Source organism: Microtus pennsylvanicus, chromosome 22 (genome assembly GCF_037038515.1).
Source record: "Microtus pennsylvanicus isolate mMicPen1 chromosome 22, mMicPen1.hap1, whole genome shotgun sequence".
In the NCBI taxonomy this organism is placed as follows: Eukaryota; Metazoa; Chordata; class Mammalia; order Rodentia; family Cricetidae; genus Microtus; species Microtus pennsylvanicus.
Genome location: NC_134600.1, coordinates 13,921,041 through 13,943,696, shown reverse-complemented (window position 1 = coordinate 13,943,696; position 22,656 = coordinate 13,921,041). Strand labels below are relative to the sequence as shown.

The following is a 22,656-nucleotide window of genomic DNA, read 5'->3' as shown; positions in this document are numbered from 1 at the left end:
AAACTTGCATAAAATAAAGGCTCTTTGCTTTTATGTATAGGACTTGATCTCCTTGTTGGCTTTTTGGAGACTTTGCAGATTTGGGTATAACATATTTATGTATTTCAGCATACATATTTACCCACACTTAACAAGGATGAAGTTGGAAGGGAATTGTGGCAGGGATGGAATAATGAAATAAAAAAGTGATGTATTTTCTTTTGATTAACAATTTTTAAAGATTAATTTTAAATTAAAAAGAGGGGCTAGATAGATGGCTCATCCCTGGTTGTTTTCACAGAGGACCCTGATTCCATTCCTGGACCCTGCATGCTAGCCCACCATTTGTTCTGATTCACGTCCCAGGTATCTCCTCCCTTCTTCTGCCCTCTGTAGGTACTGTGCATAGGCACATGCAAGCAAAACACTATATAACTAAAGATTTTTTAAGGTTAGAAAAAAGAAAAAATGAAATTCTCTACAGTGATGTCCTGACCCCGAGACAGACAGCAAGCCAGGTCTAGTTAAAATGGACTCCTTCTTACCTTGCATGGAAGCAGCTATAGCCTTCTGTCTTGCCACCCTGCTCAGAGCAAAACCAGCTTTGCTCTGAGAGTAACAGAGATCATCATAACCGTTCATCAAGGAGCACTGTATAGAGGGCTTTTAGGTGACTTTTCCTTGAAGTTTTCTGGTTTTGTGTTCTCTATCTTTTGTGTCTGTGAGATATATGGTGTTGGTACAGTTATCTTTTAGATTGATCATCAAGATTGACAATCAACTTTTCACAATGTCATCTACTTGATTTTCAACTAAGACCTTATGATAAAATATGAACATGCCAGAGACATTTCTTTCCAACATTTGTCTAATTTAGATATGTTCCTACAAGACTTCATGGTAAGAATTCCCTAAATATCTGTTTTTACATCGGAATCATGTTCACTAGTGGATTTGTTAATTTAGCATGCTTAAGAAAAGGGAGAACATATCATGAGTGTGTTCAGACATCCTAAGGAAAATCCCCATTCTTCCTTTGTTGAGGAAAAGCACTGTTTTTAAATAACTCCCTTGCACTTTGTGCCTCCAGCAAGAATAATTTTTTTTTTCATTTCTTTTGTCTTGGCTGTAGAAATGGCTATTTTTGGTAGTCAAACTGACTACCTCTGGAATTAATCAATACACAAAGAATTAATTATACCTGAGAGAGATTTTACTTAAAGGTTTTGGAATTGGAAAATCCTCCACTAATCTGGATAGTTTGAAATAATAGGACCCACCTTTAGCTGCTTGGTGGCCATGCACACCTTTAACACCAGGACTCAGGAGCAAGAGGTCCCTTATTATCAAAGGGAAGAGAAGAAATTTCCTAGCAGAATGTTTTCTCAGGAAGATAGTGGAATTCCCCTCTCCCACCTGCAAGATTCCAAGCAGAAGGTCACCTAGGTCAGCCCAGCCAGCCACCTGGTACAGGCTGTTAAAGATGGCCTAACTCAAGGACAGTGGCCTTGCTCTAAGAACAAGGAGAAAGCTGACTTTACAGAATGGGAGGGAGCAAAAGTCCTTGTACCCATGCCAAGGCAACATCAAAGATTCTCTTTGTAGTTAAGGCTTTAAAAGCTTACCCCACAGAGGAGGTAAACTCCTCTCTACCTTGCTGTAAGGGGGATGGAAATGAGTTCCAAACATGTTTGTATAATGCTGATTAAACCTTGCTTATTAGAGACTGGGCCTATTTGGTGGTCTCTCTCTGGTGGTCATAATCTGGGCACAACAAGAGGCACTGGGATTTTCTGAGTTTGAGACCAGTCTGGCCTACCAAATGAGTTCCACACCTACACAGAAAAATCCTGTCTTGAAATCACAAAAGCAAGAAAATCTGAATCAAACAAGATTATGATCTAATTTTAACCTCACCTTCTGGTAGCAGCAATTGCATATAAAGTATATTGAAGTAGAAAAGTCTCTTTTTTATCAACTTGCTCAGGATACCAAGCTCATTCCTTTATTAGTACTAGAGACTACTTCTTTGACATTTTGGTGAATACTTAAAATCAGTTGAGACATCAAGCCTCATGGGCTGAACAACTACTGGATTCTTCACTTGATCTTTGGGAAAAGGCTGAAAAGCAATATACGGAATTCTTTAATTGTCATTTATAAGTAGCTATTTTTAGACACCTGAAACACTGAAACACAGCTTGTGAAACATTCTACTAAGCCCACTTTTTACATACATGTTGAGATTCATTCTACCTGTCCTGTTCATGTGGAGAATCTTGAATACTGCAGTTCCTTCTAGCGCCATTATTCTCTACATATTCACATTTCCATGAACACTACTCTTTTTATTATTATTTCCTGGAGTTTGCTTCAAATTTCAGTAATAAAACCCATAAAGCAATGGAGCCATCATCCAGCCTTCTGATGGGGGAAAGACCAGTCATCTTGTTTGAGATCTGGTTCCTCCTTTTCTCTTTTCTGTTGTGTGAATCCCCATGAAAACCATGTAAAAAGTATCTTCAGTTCATCTGACCTCAGCATGAAGCCACAGAACAAACATCTCCTTTTGTGACCTTAAAACTCTTTAGCTGTTAATATTCTGGGCATCTTTCCCCTGTGGGACAGGAAATCCCTACACCCACCTAGCACAGCACAGTGCACTGTACAAGCTAACTGGCCAGGTCGTATTCTGGACGTAAAAGGGAGAGTTCCTGTGGAGTGCAAGATTATGATGGTGTCGGCTTTTATAGCCAGGGGCAAGTGCTATTGAAATGCATATCTCAGCCAATCAAGAAAAGATCTTTGACTCAGGTGGCTGGAGAGGCCCAAAATCTCTGTGCTGTCTCTTTAAGCGCACTTCAGTCCTGTGGGAGGAGTTCTTGTCACTCAGGTCTCCCTCACTAGCCAATCAGGCCCTCCAGGTGACCTGCCAGTCAGATGTTATGCAGGGCTCTTCCGGGCACCGCTTTCAGTTTCGATTTTGCAGAGGAGCTGGCGCCGTTTGTTTTCTGTGTTCCGGTGAAGTTTCTGTGTTCCGGTGAAGTTTCTGCTGCAGGGAGTTGATAAACTGAGAGCTTTGGCGAGCTGAGAAACCACAGCATGGTGAGCGGGGCAATGCTGTCTCCAGATGGGGAGGAGCCGAGGGTGAGGTGCGGGAGACAGCATGGTGCATCCTCCCAGGATCCGCATGGGAACCTGCCGCCAGATCCTCTGCATTGTGAAGTCCCACGTGGTCCTGTTAATTCCTAGACCTAGGGACAGACCTCTGAATAACTTTGCGCTTTGGGATTAATCCGCTTAGAGAATTGGGAGCAGGGTGCTGTGTGTACAAACATCTTGTCAACTTCAATATGCCAAAGTCAGTGAAGCCTAGGTTCTTCAGCATCTTCTCGATATTGAGCACTTTGCATTTAACTTACATACAATCTCCATTTAAGTTTAACTATGTGGATCGTATCAAGGCATCTCACCGGTTGGGTAGTGCAGCACTTTTTAGCTGCAACGTAGAAGAGGAGAATTGCTGATACAACCAGCATCATTTCCTTCCAAGGATTTGCCAATGCCTTGGAAATAGTTCAGTCTCACAAAGTAGAATTAGCTGAGGGAGGACTGCCTCTTAATAACCCAGAAGATAAATGTGTTTTATTCAGGGCTGTTAGAGTTTAGGATGTTAGGGTACAGTTTGTTCAACTGGATTGTCCAGATATTTGGCTCCAAACCACTACAAAGAATCCACTGTTGATTCCCCATATAAAAGAACAACCTCTATCAAGCCTTTCAAGGAGGCATTACAGTTTGGCACCGCCAGTGTGTGAAGTGATTTCTCAATGAAAGTTATATTAATTCTAGAACAGCTGCATTTCCATCCTGTTAGAAAAATAGTTTCTGAAACAAGTTCTCTTATGTTGATGCAGGCGGCCTTGGTCTGCTGCTGTCCAGGGCAATGACCTTGCTGTCCTGTACACTAGACTTTCAAAACTCCTTTAAAAATGATTGCACCACCTCACAGTTTTAAAATTATGCATGTGAGTCATGTAGTTGACTCTGCATTGCAGTTGCAGGGAAAGATTTGCATGTGGAGCATTCCTTCTGTCCTCAGACTACAGTAGGAGGAAGAGTTTATTGAAGCTGGTGGAGACACAGTGCAGAAAAGGAGAGGCTGGACCGAGGGTGAAAACTTTCCTCCTTCTTAAGTGGTTGAGATTAGCTATGTGGAATCTGGTAGTCAACTGTATATGCTCTGTGAATGTCCTGATTGACCATTGTTTGCAGTCCACAGACCAGCACCAAAAGGAAACTGGGAAAGGGACTGACCTTATCTTTAAACCTAATTGCTATATTTACAGTAGTTCATCTACAATAGATCTGGGCAAAATGTTGTGACCCGACTTAACAGGACTTTTCTCAATTAAGACATTGATCTTTAGAGAAAATACATGAAAAATTTTTACTGTGCTCTAATACAAATCCCTAGTGTCTGCGGTATATGATCATAAAGTCTGTCCCAAGATTTCAAAATAGTTTTTGAGGGCTGGAGAGATGGCTCAGTGGTTAAGAGCATTGCCTGCTCTTCCAAAGGTCCTGAGTTCAATTCCCAGTGACCACATGGTGGCTCACAACCATCTGTAATGAGGTCTGGTGCCCTCTTCTTTTTTTTTTTTAATATTTATTTATTATGTATACAATATTCTGTCTTTGTGCATGTCTGCAGGCCAGAAGAGGGCACCAGACCTCATCACAGATGGTTGTGAGCCACCATGTGGTTGCCAGGAATTGAACTCAGGACCTTTGGAAGAGCAGGCAATGCTCTTAACCACTGAGCCATCTCACCAGCCCTCTGGTGCCCTCTTCTGGCCTGCAGGCATACAAGCAGACAGAATACTGTATACTAAATAAATAAATATAAAAAAATAGTTTTTGAGATGACAACTACATTATATTTACATTCTCCTTGCTGCCTCCAAGCCCTAAGATCCCTGGATTGTTTTCTAATTCCTGGTCTGTTCTTTTTTAACAACAGTTACAAAGTAACCACATTTACACAGTTACTGTAGTTACGTTATGAATGTGACCTGTTTGTCTGCAGGATTTCCCATCTCTGAGCCAATGGGATGCTGAACTGGAAAGTGGGTATGTAGTGGAATGTGCACACAGAGGACCCTGTGCTTTAGATGAGGAAGAGGATGTGCTCTAGTAGAGTGGGAAAATGTGTACTAAATACAAACTGTCTAAACTGGGGCCCTGTCTGCTGGGCTGGGAGGGCAGAACTGGAAGGATTGTGCTTTCTGAGTCATTTGATCTTTGATCCTCCTGTAGAGGAGCTGCTAATATTGAGAGGCCCAGCTGAGTGGCCTTAGCCAGTGAGGGATTCTGGGAAGGGTTAGCAATCAAGAGTACTAGTGGCAAACAGTTTGTCAGTTCTTTTCATGATTCTCTTCTGACTCCATTGTAGGGGGTGGTAAGGAAGACCATAAGCTATCCCATAATGAGTGGGGGGTGTTCAGAGCAGGTCTGTTGAAATGTCATTTCTGCTGAGACTTGGAAGTACCATGAGCTAGACTGCAGTTATGTTGGTCCATGTGGTTCATGTTGGCAGTGGCCCTTTTCCTCTGAGCTTCTTTGGGTATAGAAATACTACAGCCCTGGAATGGAAGGAAATGATGCTGGTTGTATCTCTGTCCAGAGTACACACATGGGCACTGCTTTTGTTGTGCAGTGGGAAGAGAGATTAGAAAACTGAAGGTTTAGTTTCTAGAAGTTCTGAATATTGCATTCCAGTTTCAGGTTTGTGTTTTAAAGATTACAAATTGTTTAGGACCTGGTAGAGCAGTGGTTGAGTAGAGTGCTTTTAACATGGTGTTACCACTAGCTGCAATGGTGGGATCCAGTGAAGCTTAGTTCCAGGGGACAAAAGGAGTTTCTAATGTGCCAAGATTTTTCAAGTGTGCAGTGTTTTAGACGGGTAGATAGGGCACAATCCACCTATTATGCCATAATGCATGTAGCAGGAAGCAGATTTTAAGTCATTTTTTATGTTGTTTTGATATTTAAAAAAATTAATTAGGCCGGGCGGGTGGTGGCACACGCCTTTAATCCCAGCACTCGGGAGGCAGAGGCAGGCAGATCTCTGTGAGTTCGAGACCAGCCTGGTCTACAAGAGCTAGTGCCAGGACAGGCTCCAAAGCCACAGAGAAACCCTGTCTCGAAAAAACAAAAAAAAATTAATTAAATTAACACTTCATCAGGCATCTTAAAATATATGCTCAGTTCACAGAAAGGGCTAAGTAAGGCCATAGAGATAGGTTACACAATAGATTATTAACTAATCAAGTTTTAAATGCTAATAAAAAGGAAACAACAGCTGTGGGTAGACATTAGATAATAATAAATAATAAAAAACCCTGCTTAGTTAAACCAACTTGTATGCTTTAAAGATACATTGCGTTCAGAATAAAAACCAAGATATGTATTCAATTGGCGAATAAAGTTATCAAGACCACTTAAATCCTTAAAGATTAGTTTCAAACTAAAAGATCTCTTGAGTAAAAGAGACAATAGTTTATCAGAGAGCATAACCATTCAATCTTAAGTAATTCATAAGATTAAAAGATATTTTCCTTTTGATTAAATATAATTTCCAAAAAATAAAACAACATAAAGTTAGGGTTATGACAGAATTTTGATTTGTCTTTACAAAAGTATGAAAATATCTATTAAGTATCTAAGGAATCTAAAAACCAGTAGACAACTGAGATTTCTAAAAAAGAACACATCATCCAAATAAAATATCCCTGTCCAAAAGAATAAATTGGCCTAATAGTCACATATTATCACCATGCTTATAATCATGTTAGGTGAATTTTTAAGGTGAAAAAAAAAAGACATTTTCTTTCCTTTTTTTTAAGACAGATTCCTCTGTGTTCCTCTGGCTTTCCTGGAATTCACTTTGTAGAACAGGCTGGCCTCGAACTGATGTATCTGCCTATGCTATGAAAGTGCTGGGATTAACGGCATGCACCACTACATTTTAAATAGACAGGTGGTGTTGTTTCTTCATTTTAAATGTTGTTTGCTTTATACTTCCTGTTTACTCAGGTAATATATCCTTCTGGGTTCTCTGATGGAGCTAAAGACTCGATGATTGTAATTATGCATGTTAACAAATTGAAAAAAATGACATAAAATGTATAAAGTATATAAGAGACATAAAAAGATTATTTAAAGTTGGTAAGTATAGGATAAAATGTAATTTATGTACAACACCTTGGGCTTACTAAAATAGGATAGATGATCAAACATTTTCTCTAAATTTACCAAATGCAAATGGATTGAACATTGTTAGTATAATTCTTCTCTGTATATATCATATATAGTTATTTTATTTAGTGTATCTAGTTTTACTGTGTTAGTTAAAACATTCACTTTTTAATTAGACAAATAGGGAGGGGCTGGAGAGATGGCTCAGTGGTTAAGAGTATTGCCTGCTCTTCCAAAGGTCCTGAGTTCAATTCCCAGCAACCACATGGTGGCTCACAACCATCTGTAATGAGGTCTGGTGCCCTCTTCTGGCCTGCAGGTATACAAGCAAACAGAATAATGTATACATAATAAATAAATAAATAAATAAATAAATAAATAAATAAAAGAAAGTAATCATAGCGCATCAGAGGGCATCTGGGAAAGATAGAGACATGTAGTGGCATTAAAAAAAAAAAGAAAAGACAAATAGGGAAATGTGTGATATTTTGATTATATTCTGATAATAAAGCTTCCTTAGCATCACAGCAGAGTTAAACACTACCTGACCAAAAATTACCATAGAGGTTTGGAGGACTCTGGACAGATAAGAGTCAGGATTCCTAAGGCAGGCCTAAGAGAATATTAGCACTTTACTAACATGGAGAAACTGAAGAGGTGGTAGTCACAATTTGTTGGTTAACTGCTTCTCTGATCTTTCAGTTCTTACCCTGCTTTCTGATTCCTGATTTCTTATTATTAAATGTCAATTAGATTAATGCTTCAGCAGGTACAGAACTTTCTAAGCCCTTTGGAAATAAAGCCCATATACCTGAGATAGAGCCACAAGATTTGTCGTTTGCCCTCCTAAATTTTCACCTTTCCTTGACCCAATCTTCCCTCAGTTTTCCTCATTCCTCTCTTTCATTTATCTTTTATTTATTCTTTCATCTTGACTGCAGTCTTTCCTCCCACTATTTCTCTCTGTCCCAACCTTCCCCCAAATCTCTCTTCTTTGTTTACCTTTAGAAAATGTTGTCAATGTGGATAACTAAATCATATTTAAACCTTAGATAGCTTGGAAATTAAGACACAAAAGAACAGAGTTAAGCATGATTTCTTGTTATCAGCATTTTCTTAGCTGGGCTCTGTTTGCTAGAGGCAAGCGTTTCTCATTTAAGAGAAGCTTCCTGACTCAGCTTTAGCTGTAAAAACCTTGCAGCCCTTTTAAGAAGCACCGCACCAAACACTTAAATGGTGTCTTATGTACAGTCACCATCATGCTTCTAGGTGGTGATAAGGACCTTGAAACTCCATAGAATTGTGGCAATAAACATCGCTCCTGCCAGTTCCTCAGCTGTGAGACTAGAATCTCAGAAATCTAAGGAATTGGGTGGATCCAGCTGCCAAAGCCAAGGCTTTATCCATAGCCATATTGCTTAACAAATTATAGGGTTAAAGAGAAGATTCAATAATCTACATTTTTATCCTATCATTTCATTGGGTGCCTTTTTTAGGTGGATGTTTCTGCCCCACCCAAAACTCCCAAAATACACAGCAGCCACTTTATAAACAATTGACCCAGAAGCTTAATAAAACTTATAAATGCTTGCACCATAGCTTAGACTTATTACTAACTCTTAGACTGAATATTGACATTCATCAAAACAATCATGCTATCCTTTAAAAGCTTATTTTATTCTTTTTTCTCTCATTCAATGATATGTCCTTTAAAATACATATTTCAGCTGGAATTAGAGGTGCATGGCTGTAATCACTGTACAAAGGAGTGTGGGTGTGGCCAATCTGAGTGAGTTTGAGGCCAGCTTGTTCCACATAATAAATTCCTGGCACCCATGTTTATGTAGACATATCCTGTTTCAAAAAAGTCCCAGAAGAAAGCCTACTTCAAATTATGGAACTTTTCCTAATAAAATTTGGCTGGACTTAGACTGAATTCAATGATCCTTTTTTATCTTTACTCACATAGAGAGAGCTGTCTTAACAATGAAAATAAGGAGGAATATACAAATTCCATTCCCATTCTGTCCATGGGATCCTTTGACAACCATCCAGAGGTGACTTTATCTTTCAAGTGATGAGAGACAGAAGGAAGAGTGGGTCACCTTCACCTTCAGCATTGTAATGACATATGTGGGACCCAGAGAGTTGTCTCATGAGTACTGGTCCTCTTGGGTACCCATCTTTGATTCATAGCACACATATCAGATTGGTCAGAACTCCCTGTAATTGTAGGTTCTGAAGATCTGGTATATTCTTCAGGCCTTAGGGCACCAGAATGGCAAATGTTGAAGAAAAAGGTATGTAGGTGACTCTATGTTGTAAGTAGATTTTCTTCATGTTTACATATTCTTAATATTATTAAAAATACATAAATATTAATAAATACCCATGACATAGTTTTAATAATGTTTTCTGTCAAAGGCAGCCTAGGACACTTAAGGATCAGAATCATGTTGCTCAATAACAAGTAAAACTTTACTGCAAGTGGGTAAATTAGCTTCAGACATGGATGATCTCATTTGCGTGTCCAAATGAACATGTTCAGTCCTGAAAGCATAACACACAACCAACAGAAATAGACCCAGCAGATTCTATTCACAAATTTGTCCATACTTATTAGTACATACTTAACAATGAAGGAATTGGAAGAGAAATATTTGGAAAGGAATAGAGAGATGACACAAGAGGGGTAAAGAGATATAACATATTTTAATTAAAATGTGTGAAAATAGATTTTTAATAAAAAATGTGGCTTGAGAGATAGCTTAGAAATTAAGAGCAGGGCCGGGCAGTGGTGGCGCATGCCTTTAATCCCAGCACTCTGGAGGCAGAGACAGGCGGATCTCTGTGAGTTCAAGGACAGCCTGGTCTACAAGAGCTAGTTCCAGGACAGGAACCAAAAGCTACAGAGAAACCCTGTCTCGAAAAGTCCAAAAAGAAAAAAAAAGAAATTAAGAGCAGGGCTGGAGAGATGGCTCAGCGGTTAAGAGCACTGGCTGCTCTTACACAGGACCTGAGTTCAATTCCCAGCACCCACGTGGCAGCTCACAACTGTCTGTAAATCTTGTTCCAGGGCATCTGATGCCTTTATACAGACAAAACACCAATGTTTGTGCAGGCAAAACACCAATGTATACAAAAAAAAATAAGGGGCTGGAGAGATGGCTCAGTGGTTAAGAGCATTGCCTGCTCTTCCAAAGGTCCTGAGTTCAATTCCCAGCAACCACATGGTGGCTCACAACCATCTATAATGAGGTCTGGTGCCCTCTTCTGGCCTGTAGACATGCACACAGACAGAATATTGTATACTAAATAAATAAATATTTATTTAAAAAATAAAAATAAATAAGTAATAAAGATAAAGAGAAAAAAAGAAATTAAGAGCAATGGTTGTTTTTGAAGGCGGCAGAGGTCATGCTGCTAGACCTACTGTAACTCAGGTCCAAGGGATCTGATTCCCTCTTCTGGCCTCTGCAGGTCTTGACACAGACACATTCGGGCAAACATCCACACGTATAAAATGAAGCTTAAAGAATGAAATCCTTTAGAGTAAATTTCACAGCCTTGAAACAGATAGTAGTCAGGACTAGTTAAAATTGATGAAAAAACCAAGCCTGAAGTCTTTTGTCTCATTTTTTTCCAAGGCAGGGTTTCCCAGTGTAACAGTCCTACTGTCCTGGAACTAGCTCTTGTAGACCAGGCTGGCCTCAAACTCATGGGGATTCACCTGCCTCTGCTTCCCGAGTGCTGGGATTAATGACCATCCAGACATTTGTGTGATATTTTGGTTCCAAAATTTTTCCTCTTCTGCCTGTGTGCTAGAAATTTAGTAATGCCATATCAAAATGTAATGGGCTAATGTCTTTAAGGGAATAATTGAAGCTGTTCACTGTTTATCACTGATGACTCATTTAGGTGTACAGTAAAAAAAAACCAAGTAGGGCAGAAATAAATGAAAATGAAAAGGTAGTTTTAAAGGGCATTTATGTGTTAAAGCAGGCAGGAATTTTCCAAGAGTTTATTATCATTACAGAAAAGCCATTTTCTGTAGTAGGGAAGGTTGAGCAATGTGACTCATAGTCTCAGGAAGCTACTTCATTCAAAACCTTCTGCACCTGTGGTCCAAGCTCGTTAGTGTTCTTTGCAATTAAGAAATCCAATTTCTCAGCATCACCAATCTTGTGTTGGTTTTGGGAACATGAAAGAATCAAAATTTAAGATCATGGCTTTTTAGTTTATAGTTACAGTTTACCATTGTTGCAGGTGTCTGTGTTTGGCAGCGTCAAAAGCCCAATGATGTCATTGCATGGAGCTGTGAGGATTGAAGATGGGTGTGGTGTGGTTTCTTTTTCTCTCTTGTTCCTTTAGGGCCGGCCACCCAGTTCTCAATTAAATTTCACACATGGAGGCTCATTTTTTTTTATAAATTTTTGATTTTGGCTTGTTTCAAGACAGGTTGTTTTTAACTTAATTCTTCTCTCTACAATTTCCCCTTGGCTTTTATCTTTATTCTGTATTCCTCTCTTTGTTTCTTACTCCATGGCTTGCTGTGTAGCTGGATTAAAGGTTCCTGTTGTTTTCTCCTTTTGTTGCCTCTTTCTTTTTTCTTCCCAGATTTTCCCTTCCATTTATTCTCTTTTCCTGGCAGCCCTGCCTATTCTTTCTTGTCATATGATAGGTCATTCAAATAGTTTTTAGACCAACCAGGTATTTTAAATAGGAAAAGCATCACAGCTTCACAGAGCTAAACCAATGCAGCAATTCTTTGCATTATTAAAACAAATGTTCCACAGCACAAATAAATATAACACATTTAAAATGTGATTTCACAACACAGTGGGTTCCATTTTGAGCACAAAGATGTTAAGGTAAGGGCTGGAGAGATGGCTCAGAGGTTAAGAGCATTGTCTGCTCTTCCATAGGTCGTGAGTTCAATTCCCAGCAACCACATGGTGGCTCACAACCATCTGTAATGAGGTCTGGTGCCCTCTTGTGGCCTGCACACATACACACAGACACAATATTGTATACATAATAAATAAAAAAAAAGATGTTAAGGTACCTAAGTTATGACACAACTTCCATGGAGACCTAGCTGCTTATAGTGAGTGGAAGTTACCAAAGAGAGAAATGCATGAGAAGTTGGAAAGGCAGGGCCATTTAAGTCATTTGAAACTGAAGCCATACATCTGACAAGAGAGCTACAGGATTTGAGGTTTATCCTGCTCTGCTTCAGTCTTGCCATGGTCCAATTGTCCCTTACTGTGTCTCCATTTTTCTCTTTTGGACTGTTAATGGTATTTTCTGCCAGTGATGTTAGAAAGAGGTAACGTGTTTTAGGTTTTACAAAAGGTTGCTGTCAACAGATTGTCCTGAGTGCCAGAGAAGACATTCCACATTTGGACAGTGTAGGGACCATTGCAGATGAGGATCATTAAATGTCTATTCTTGAAATGATGAAATGCAATTTTCCATTGTTGATCATGAACCAATGGTGGCTGGTCAGAATGAACTTGATTGAATGCACAACCTCCCAGAAGAGATCATGTATTTGAACAAATTTCTTTCCATAGTGGTTTCCTTTCAATTTCCTGTGAATCTTTAGTAGGAGAAGCCTGTCTAGATGAAATTCCTCATTGTATGTGATGGGTCTCAATACCCTCAACTAATTTCCTGACATTTATATCTACTCTTTTATGCTTGTCATTAATCAGCCAATTTTCTACTTATACTGAAATGCTTTTGCCATCATTATAGGCTTGATCTCTGCATTCTATATCTGCCCTATATTCTATAGGTAAAAATGAGATATAGCAGAAAGAGTTGCTATTAAGGAGTTTGGCAACCTGCTATTTTTTATTGTTTTGTTTGCTTGTTGAAGTAGCCCTTACTGTGTGGCTCCAAATTCCTGAAAGTAAAGGGGGGCATCATTTCTGGCTCTATTCATTTTTATATTATTGCATGATAGCCCTGGAATATAGGCTTTTTTGTTTCCGAGACAGGGTTTCTCTGTAGCTTTTGGTTCCTGTCCTGGACCTAGCTCTTGTAGACCAGCTGGCCTCGACCTCACAGAGATCCGCCTGCCTCTGCCTCCCAAGTACTGGGATTAAAGGCGCACGCCACCACCGCCCGGCGGAATATAGGCTTTTTATATGTCAAGTATATGCTGCTGTGCTGAGGTTCAAGTATATGTTGAATTTTAAAATTTGAAAGAGGGTATCACTCTGATTCCCAGGATGCCATGTACTTATGACATTAATACTGCCTGAGCATTCTGAGTCAGTTAATTGCAGGTGCATGAACTTCTTCTGGCTTGCTATGCTTGATTTAATTTTTTTTAAAAAAAATCAATATGACTGTTTTATATGTCTGCATGGATATTCATTACATGGGTACCTGGTCATCAAAGTGATAAAAAGATCTCAGAATTCCTGATCATGGAACAATGGAAAGTTGTGATCCCCATGTTAGTACTGGAAAATGTGCCCACCTCCATTCAAGACCAGCAAAACTCTGAATTCCTCTGCCCTCTCTCCAGCTCTGTGTTGATTATTTGTGACAAACATTTATATTTCTAGTGCTTTCATCTGTCTATTTTAACTGTGTTATACATGAAATTCCTTTTTACAGAATGTTATTGGAATTACAGTTTAAACTATGGCACTTCAGATGTCTGGAAGATAAATAGAGAACTGGAGTGAATGCAAAATTATTTTTAAGAACTTCAATAAAAGCCTTTCAGTTCTTTCTATCCCATTTGTTTGTTTCACTGATTTTTGCAAAGGAGACAGTGACTTAATGTGTACTTCCACCTGTCCCAGACGTGGTTGCATAGACTTGACTGGCATTCAACTCAGAGGCAAATATACCCACCTCTGTTATCTGAGTGTTGTGGTTAAAGGCACAATATACCAATACACCAAGTGTGTCCATATTACTTTTTTGTGTGGTCTGTAACTCCTCATACAATTTTCTCAGGCATACTATATACTGTTGATCTTTTTTGTTGTCTCTTTCTCTCAATAGACATTGCTCTTATGGGGTGGTATCCCATACAAAGGGTACAGAAATGACAGAGTTGACTCTGCTTTTCAATTTCCCTCTATAGTGACTGTCTATGTCAGAGTAAGGAACACCAGAATCATATGACTATAATGTCAAAGAAGTATGCATTTCCAACTTTGTCACTGTCATGCTTTCCATTTTACACATGTGTGGTATATTTTTGAAGGCAGTGACCTATGATGATGTGCATATCAACTTCACCTGGGAAGAGTGGGATTTGCTGGATCCTTCCCAGAAGAATCTCTATAAAGATGTGATGCTGGAGACCTACAGGAACCTCACTTCTATAGGTAAAAATGAATTTCCTTCATGTTTCAAAATATGGAAACAACTTTTCCTTGGTTTATGATGTTGTTCTGCAATTTGTTTTAGAGAAAGAAAAATGAGGTGAATACAGCAGTCATAGTTTTTGGGTGCACTTAAGATAATAAGCTAAGGGGTTGGAGAGATGGCTCAGTGGTTAAGAGCACTGCCTGCTCTTTCAAAGTTCCTGAGTTCAATTCCCAGCAACCACATGGTGGCTCACAACCATCTGTAATGAGATCTGGTGCCCTCTTCTGGCTTGCAGGCATACACACAGGCAGAATATTATATACATAATAAATAAATAAATATTTAAAAAAAAAGATAATAAGCTAAATGTTGCACATTGTTAAATGATATAACATATATTCTGGTCCTGTATTTTAGGATACATTTGGGAAGACCATAACACTGAAGAACATTGGCAATGTTCTGGGAGTTATGCAAGGTAATTTTCATGTGCAAGTTGATAATAGTGTGCCTCTGATGAGATCTCACTTTGTCCTAGAACTTTTAAATGAAAGCAACAATGCAAATAAGCACAGCTTTAAGTGCATAGATGGTTATTAAATCCTCACAAATCCATATACCTCAATTTCATGTATGTGAATTATTCTTCCTTTCCTATGTGTATCAGACACTACACTTGATATAAGCTTATGAGCATAGGGATATGAAAAGATTTAACATACCGCTCCTTAAGAACGAAAAGAAGATAAGCAGTAGTTCCCATGTCGAGTATACTTGTTGAATTTGATTCAAGTATGCAATAATGATGGTTTTCTACCATCATTATTAATATGTAAACATTACAAATATGACCCATGAGTTCTAGGTCTGTGCAAATTTTTCTGAATGTCCTAGTTCACTTAGCAAATGTAATATGATTCACAGTAGAGTAAAATTTATGAATGCAGTAAAGTTGGTAAAGCTCTCAGTGTATTCAGTTCTCTTCACAAATGTGACTAGTATCATATAAAAGTATTTTTGTAAATGTGAAAAGGTAAACCATGAAACAGAGGACTTTATAATCATACTTATTTTTCTAGATGCAAACTGATCCCTAATTAAGAAGCAAACATGATTTTAAACAGTTATAAAACCTTAATAACTAATTTTTTTTTTAGAATTGGAACAAGTTATAAATTGGTTCATACAGATATAATGTTCAACAGTGTAGTGAATGTGGTAAAGCTTTTAAATGTGCCAATTATCCTTGCAGGATTGAAAGAAATCAAAATGGTGAGAAGAAACTTTCAGAGTATACTCAATGTGTTAATGCCTTTTTTGATGACACCCACTTTCTAAAGAATGAAAAAAGACATACTGGAGAAAAACGGTCTAAAATTAAGCAGTGTGGTAAACCCTTTGCTTATCAAAGTTATATTCAAGTGCTTAAAAGACAACACACTGGGAAAATACCCTATGAATATAGTGAAGGTGATAAAGACTTTGTTCTTTATGAAACTCATCAAAGTCATAAAAGAATACATACTGGAGAGAAACCCTATGAATATAATCAATGTGGTAAGGCCTTTGCATGTCAAACTGATCTTCAAAAGCATAAAAGAATACATACTGGAGAGAAACCCTATGAGTGTAATCAATGTGGTAAGGCCTTTGCATGTCAAACTGATCTTCAAAAGCATAAAAGAATACATACTGGAGAGAAACCCTATGAATGTAATCAATGTGGTAAGGGGTTTGCATGGTACAATGCTTTTAAATACCATGAAAGAAGACATACTGGAGAGAAACCCTATGAATGTAATCAGTATGATAAGGCCTTTGCAGCTCAGACTAATCTTCAAAATCATAAAAGAAGACATACTGGAGAGAAACCCTATGATTATAATCAGTGTGGCAAGGCCTTTGCAGCTCAGAGTAGTCTTCAAAATCATAAAAGCACACATACTGGAGAGAAACCCTATGAATGTAATCCGTGTGGTAAGGCCTTTACATCTCAGAGTCATCCTCAAAATCATAAAAGAACACATACTGGAGAGAAACCATATGAGTGTAATCAGTGTGGTAAGGCCTTTGCAGCTCAGAGTCATCTTCAAAAGCATAAAAGAAAACATACTGGAGAGAAACCCTATGGATGTAATCAATGTGGTAAGGCTTTTGCATGGCACAATGCTTTTAAATACCATGAACGAACACACACTGGAGAGAAACCCTATGAATGTAATCAGTGTGGTAAGGCCTTTGCAGCTAAGACTACTCTTCAAAATCATAAAAGAACACATACTGGAGAGAAACCCTATGAATGTAATCAGTGTGGTAAGGCCTTTGCAGCTAAGACTACTCTTCAAAATCATAAAAGAACACATACTGGAGAGAAACCGTATGAGTGTAATCAGTGTGGTAAGGCCTTTGCAGCTCAGAGTCATCTTCAAGAGCATAAAAGAAAACATACTGGAGAGAAACCCTATGAATGTAATCAATGTGGTAAGGCCTTTGCACGTCTCAGTCATCTTCAAAATCATAAAAGAACACATACTGGAGAGAAACCCTATGAATGTAATCAATGTGGTAAAGCCTTTGCATTTCAAAATAGTCTTCTCTGGCATAAAAGAAAACATACTGGAGAGAAGGAAACCCTATGAATGTAATCAATGTGGTAAAGCCTTTGCATTTCAAAATAGTCTTCTCTGTCATAAAAGAAAACATACTGGAGAGAAGGAAACCCTATGAATGTAATCAATGTGGTAAAGCCTTTGCATTTCAAAATAGTCTTCTCTGGCATAAAAGAAAACACACTGGAGAGAAGGAAACCCTATGAATGTTATCAGTGTTGTAAGGCCTTTGCATGCCACAGTAATCTTCAATTGCATAGAAGAACACATACTGGAGAGAAACTGATTACTATGAATGTAATCAGTGTGATAAGGCCATTGCAAGTCGCAGTCTTCTTCAATTGCATAAAAAACACATTGTAGAGAGAAATCCTATGATTGTAATCATTTTGGTAAGGCCTTTGCACAACACAGTCATCTTCAAATGTACAAAAGATCACAGAGTATAAAGAACCCCTATGAATGTAGATACTATGGTTAGGCCTTTGGAGACCTCTGTGCTCTTCAAGGCAATATGTGAACACACAGTGTAGGGAAACTTTATGAATGTATATCAGTGTAAGAAAGACTTTTCACATCTTTATTCATCTTCAAATGCATAAAAGAACACAGACTGGAGAGATAACGGTGAATGGAGTAAATCCTTTGTCACAATCATCTGCAAATACATAAAATAAACCATCTTTCAGAAAAGCTCTATGAATTTAATGTTTGTATTTTTCAAAACCATGAGAAAAACCATAATATAGTGAAACTCTATAAGTGAATTTAGTTTTTGAATGTTTTGTACTTCATGCAGGAGTAAGACTTTTGTGTGGAATCAATCTGATAAAGGTTATGCATATTACCCTTTGGACCTGTGGAAGAAACTGAGGGCTTATTATAACCTATTTTTTCAAGATCTTAAGCCAACACTCATACAGTTAACCAACATCAGTTATTGTGTAGAAAAAAATGGATAGTGTAAAAATCTGTTCAAGCACTATGATATCTCTTTTTATTTTGTTTGAACCAGCAAACTAATGGGCAAAACCTTTTTTGGAGACTGATGGGTAGAAGAAAGGGCTAGTCAAAGAAACACACCTTGGACCTGAAAGCAGAGCCAAAAGAAAGCACTTTTTCTCTGAATCTTGAACTAGTTAAAGAAACAACATCTCCCTGAAAACAGCCCAAACATTAAAAAGTGCCAGTGAAAGAAACACACTCTCAAAGTACAACCAACTAATAAAGCCCCACACTCTACCCTTCTCCAAGTGAGCACAAATGTAACTAATCCCTCAGTATAAAATCCAGCCCATCGCGGAGCTGGAGAGATGGCTCAGCGGTTAAGAGCATTGCCTGCTCTTCCAAAGGTCCTGAGTTCAATTCCCGGCAACCACATGGTGGCTCACAACCATCTGTAATGAGGTCTGGTGCCCTCTTCTGGCCTACAGACATACACACAGACAGAATATTGTATACATAATAAATAAATAAATAAATTAAAAAAAAAATCCAGCCCATCTCTGATCTTGTTCAGGATTGGGGATTAAAATCTAACAAATTCCCTCCCTCAAAATCTCCTTTGATGCCCCCTGGTCCTAAGAAGCCCTGTATGAGCCATATGCATATTTAGTATGCAGCTGCCCCATTCCACACTGGCAGGGGTATTTATACTCTTGGTTTCTTCCCTCTCAAATAAATCTCTTGATTGGAGATGTGTGTGAGGACATTCTTTCACTGGAATGCTTCAAAAACTCCTCAACTGTGCCTACATACAATTGTTACTTCCGTTTGGAAAGCCTCATGAGAATTGAGCCCATCCCAGATGTGATGGATCACTTTTAACTTCTCCTACCACAGTCCAAGATTTTTTGTTTCACATCCCTGCAGCTCTTTAACTGGAAGCAGACAATTTTTGCTGCTGCCCCATTTGCATGAGCATGTCTCTCTGTAGGATTTCTGTCCACGTGAGCATGCACATGCACCTGCTGCTCTCTGAAGGAGCTGCTGGCAGGCTGTGGTCCAGAGAATAATGAAGGAAGGTGGTCAGTGTCATGCCTCTCCTAGAGAAGCTTTTCTTTTGGGACCCAAAGTTCTGGAACTGATCCAATAAAAATTCACAGGAGGCTAAGGCCGAGGTACCTGCCTCATCTCTTTCAGGATAAAACTGAAGGTGAATAGACCAAAATGTTCAGTAATGACAGACAAGCAGGTACCGGTACCACTTAATATTTTTATTTTTATTTTTTTTTACTATATATTCCCATCTACTGTTTTCTTTTTTTTTAAATTTATTTATTTATTAATGATTTCTGCCTCCTCGCACTTAATATTTATAGAAACATAATCACATAAAACAGCAACGTAGTAACGGTCAAAACACAGACCTAGAAAACATGCACTCATTCATTCACACACACCTTTGTAAAGCTGTAGATTTATACTTCATTCTCTAGGAAACCAGGAACACACATCATTTTTTTTTTCGAAACAGGGTTTCTCTGTAGCTTTGGTGCCCATCCCGGAACTAGCTCTTGTAGGCCAGGCTGACCTCAAACTCCCAGAGATCCGCCTGCCTCTGCCACCGAGTGCTGGGATTAAAGGCGTGCGCTACCACCGCCCGGCAGGTCTTCTGTCTTCTTGAAGAAGCCATAGGGTGCTACAAAATCTGGCATGTCTGTGTGTGAGAAGCTCTTGTTGTTCAAATGCCATGAACCAGATCTCTAAAGACACTTGAGAGCCAGGTACCATTACCTGATATGTGAAACTGGGCATATAAGCTAAATGTTTAGAGCTGTTATAATTTGGAAGCGCACATGTACATAAAACTTATGTTTTGAGCCCTTGTTATTCATGTCACAGCTGTGGCTGACAAGGCTGAGTGTCTGGCTATGCTGTGGCTTAGGGACAGGGCTCATCAGAGTCATGCCAGAGCCCCTCTGCTGGGCTTATGGGGTGGCATGAGAGTGCTGTCTGTGATCAAGCAGGAGGGGGAAACAGAAGTTGGGGCAGGACAGAAAGGCACTTGAGAACCAGATCCCAAGTGCGAGGAGGCAGCCAAGTGGGAGGGTGCTAAATGGAAGTTAGGGCACAACAAGAGATCTGTCCTTGACTAAGCACACAGAGAGAGTTGGAAGTGGAGACAGGATGAGAGAACTGTTTACAGACAAGGCCAAACACAGAGCCTGAGCATCCGAACATAGGACAAGAGAGTCTTCTGGGAATGAGCAGACAAAGAAAGGCGGAAATGGGGGTGGGGCCAACTGCTTGCTTGCATGGTTGCAAATAAACAGAGAAAGAAAAGCAGAAGGGGAGGGTAAGAATGAGGGTGCACTTAGAAAAACTTGCATTTTGGGCGTAATTGCTTTAAGTTGGATAGTCTCAATTAAAAAAATTTATAAATGCCTGCTTAACGGCATTTTGAAATTGGCTACGGATCACAAGAAACCTACTTTAAATGCAGGCCTGTGACTCAAGCCATTGCAGTGCATCCACTGGACTGGCGTTGAGTCAGGAAACAGGGGTACATGAGAAATTGGCCAGGGACATTTCCTTCCCAAATCGCATCTCAGCAAGAGGCCTGCCTCTGCCGCATGTGTGTGCCAGGCTTTTGGCATGTCTGAGTCTTCAGCAAAAGCCTGAAAAGTGAATGGGTCATCGCAAATCCCTACCTGCATGCAGTTTCAAAAGGGGAACTCACCAAGTAAAGCCAACATGCTTGGTGGACTACATGCACAAGAAGGGCAGTTTCAGGCTGGAGAGATGGCTCAGTGGTTAAGAGCACTGCCTGCTCTTCCAAAGGTCCTGAGTTCAATTCCCGGCCACCAAATGGTGGCTCACAACCATCTGTAATGAGGTCTGGTGCCCTCTTCTGGCCTGCAGACACACACACACAGACAGAATATTGTATACATAATAAATAAATAAAAATAAAAAGAAGGAACCTCCTTGGTGGTACCTCCATGTTAGGAAAAATTCTAAGACAAGCCACTTTGCTGTCACACAAAAGTACACTTAAAACAGATGACATCAAATGAAAATGTCCATGGTTTATTAAGTGCAATGCTCTCGGGTGGCTGAGAGCATGGAAGAGGAGACAGAAAATGGGGGCGCACATGTTAACCCAGGACCACTTGTTCATCCCTAGAAACCCCCTTAAATACCGTGTTGGAGGGGTCAGGACCTGGCATGCTGGATTTGGAGTCCAGACCAATGCAACTCCCAGGCCATGGGTCTGGGATAGATGTCAGGGGCTAGGATGACACTCCCAACTTAACAATAATGTAGAACTGTAGGATTAGTGATATAAAAAATTTACCAATGCTTAGGAAAGAGTTAAATGTCATAAGTAGAATAGAGCTCAGAATCGACTGCATCTGAACACTCAAAAGATAAGAATATGTTAATCAGGGCTGTTAGAGATAAGAATGCTTGGGCACACATTGTTTACCAGGATTGTCCAGTGGCTACAAACCATTATAAAGAAACCATCACTGATTTAAAACCAGTCACCTTGCCCATCCCCATATCAAAGAACAGACCTCTAACAAGCTGCTCAATGAGGCATTACAGGGTCACAACCAATCTTAAGGCCGATTAGCCGTAAAGTTCCAGTTTTCTTTTTGAGAAAAACATAGTTCTGCCAGATGGACAATATGACAGCAGGTGACATGTGTTTGAAATGTAAAACACTGTTGTGTGAAGGACTGGCCTGACCAATCAAAAATTTTATTTTGGACCTCAGGCAGGGAAGAGGTATAATCTTGGGAGACCTAGTATAATTTGGAACCTAAGCCTTGTGAGTTTCAGGAAGGACCTGATGTATTGATAATAAAACTGAGCTCCTTCAGTAAAACTAGGAATATACTTTGGAGAGCTGGTAATGTTCTGGTGTCAAGTCCTTTGTGGAGGAGTTGCTTCAGATCTTGAGAAAACAGTTCTTCCCCCTATATGGAGCTATGGTTATCAGCTCAAGGCAACTATGCACTTAGTAAATATTTAAAAATACCCTGTGTACCTCTTGTGTAGAGTTGTTGGACTAGCCTCCTTTTAAACATGTCTCATTGTGTGATAGTTTCTACTGACTTCATATAATTCATATAATTCTTCCATTTCCTCCTTGGAAGTAGTATCCAAAAATGATAATATTTTCTCTTTCTTTCTTTCTTTCTTTCCTCCTTCTTTTCTTCTCTCTTCTTCTTCTTCTTCTTCTTCTTCTTCTTCTTCATTTTTGTTTTTTCAAGATAACTTTTCTCTGGGACAGTCCTGACTATCCTGGAACTCACTCTGTGTACCAGCCAGGCCTTGAACTCACTGACAACCACATGGTTCTTCACCCTGAGTCTTGAGATTAAATGTGTGCGCCACCAATCCCAAGCAAGATGCTATTTTTCTTAAGGAGGTTAATAGGGGTGGGATGTATCTTCTGCAATACTTCCCCACCCTATCTTTTTACTTTTTACTTGTCCTGTCTTTCTCATCCATT

The 22,656-nt window shown here is 39.3% G+C and overlaps 1 protein-coding gene across 1 annotated transcript in view; it reads left to right on the top strand.

The window, feature by feature from the left end:
- The first annotated feature begins 2,965 nt into the window (after positions 1 to 2,965).
- The window catches only part of LOC142839973 (uncharacterized), a 238,482-nt gene continuing 218,791 nt past the window's right edge, over positions 2,966 to 22,656 (top strand). Inside the window, exon 1 of the mRNA XM_075956423.1 lies at positions 2,966 to 3,084. Within this exon, the coding sequence (XP_075812538.1) occupies positions 3,082 to 3,084 (3 nt within the window). The 5' untranslated portion in view covers positions 2,966 to 3,081. The remainder of the gene's footprint in view (positions 3,085 to 22,656) is intronic.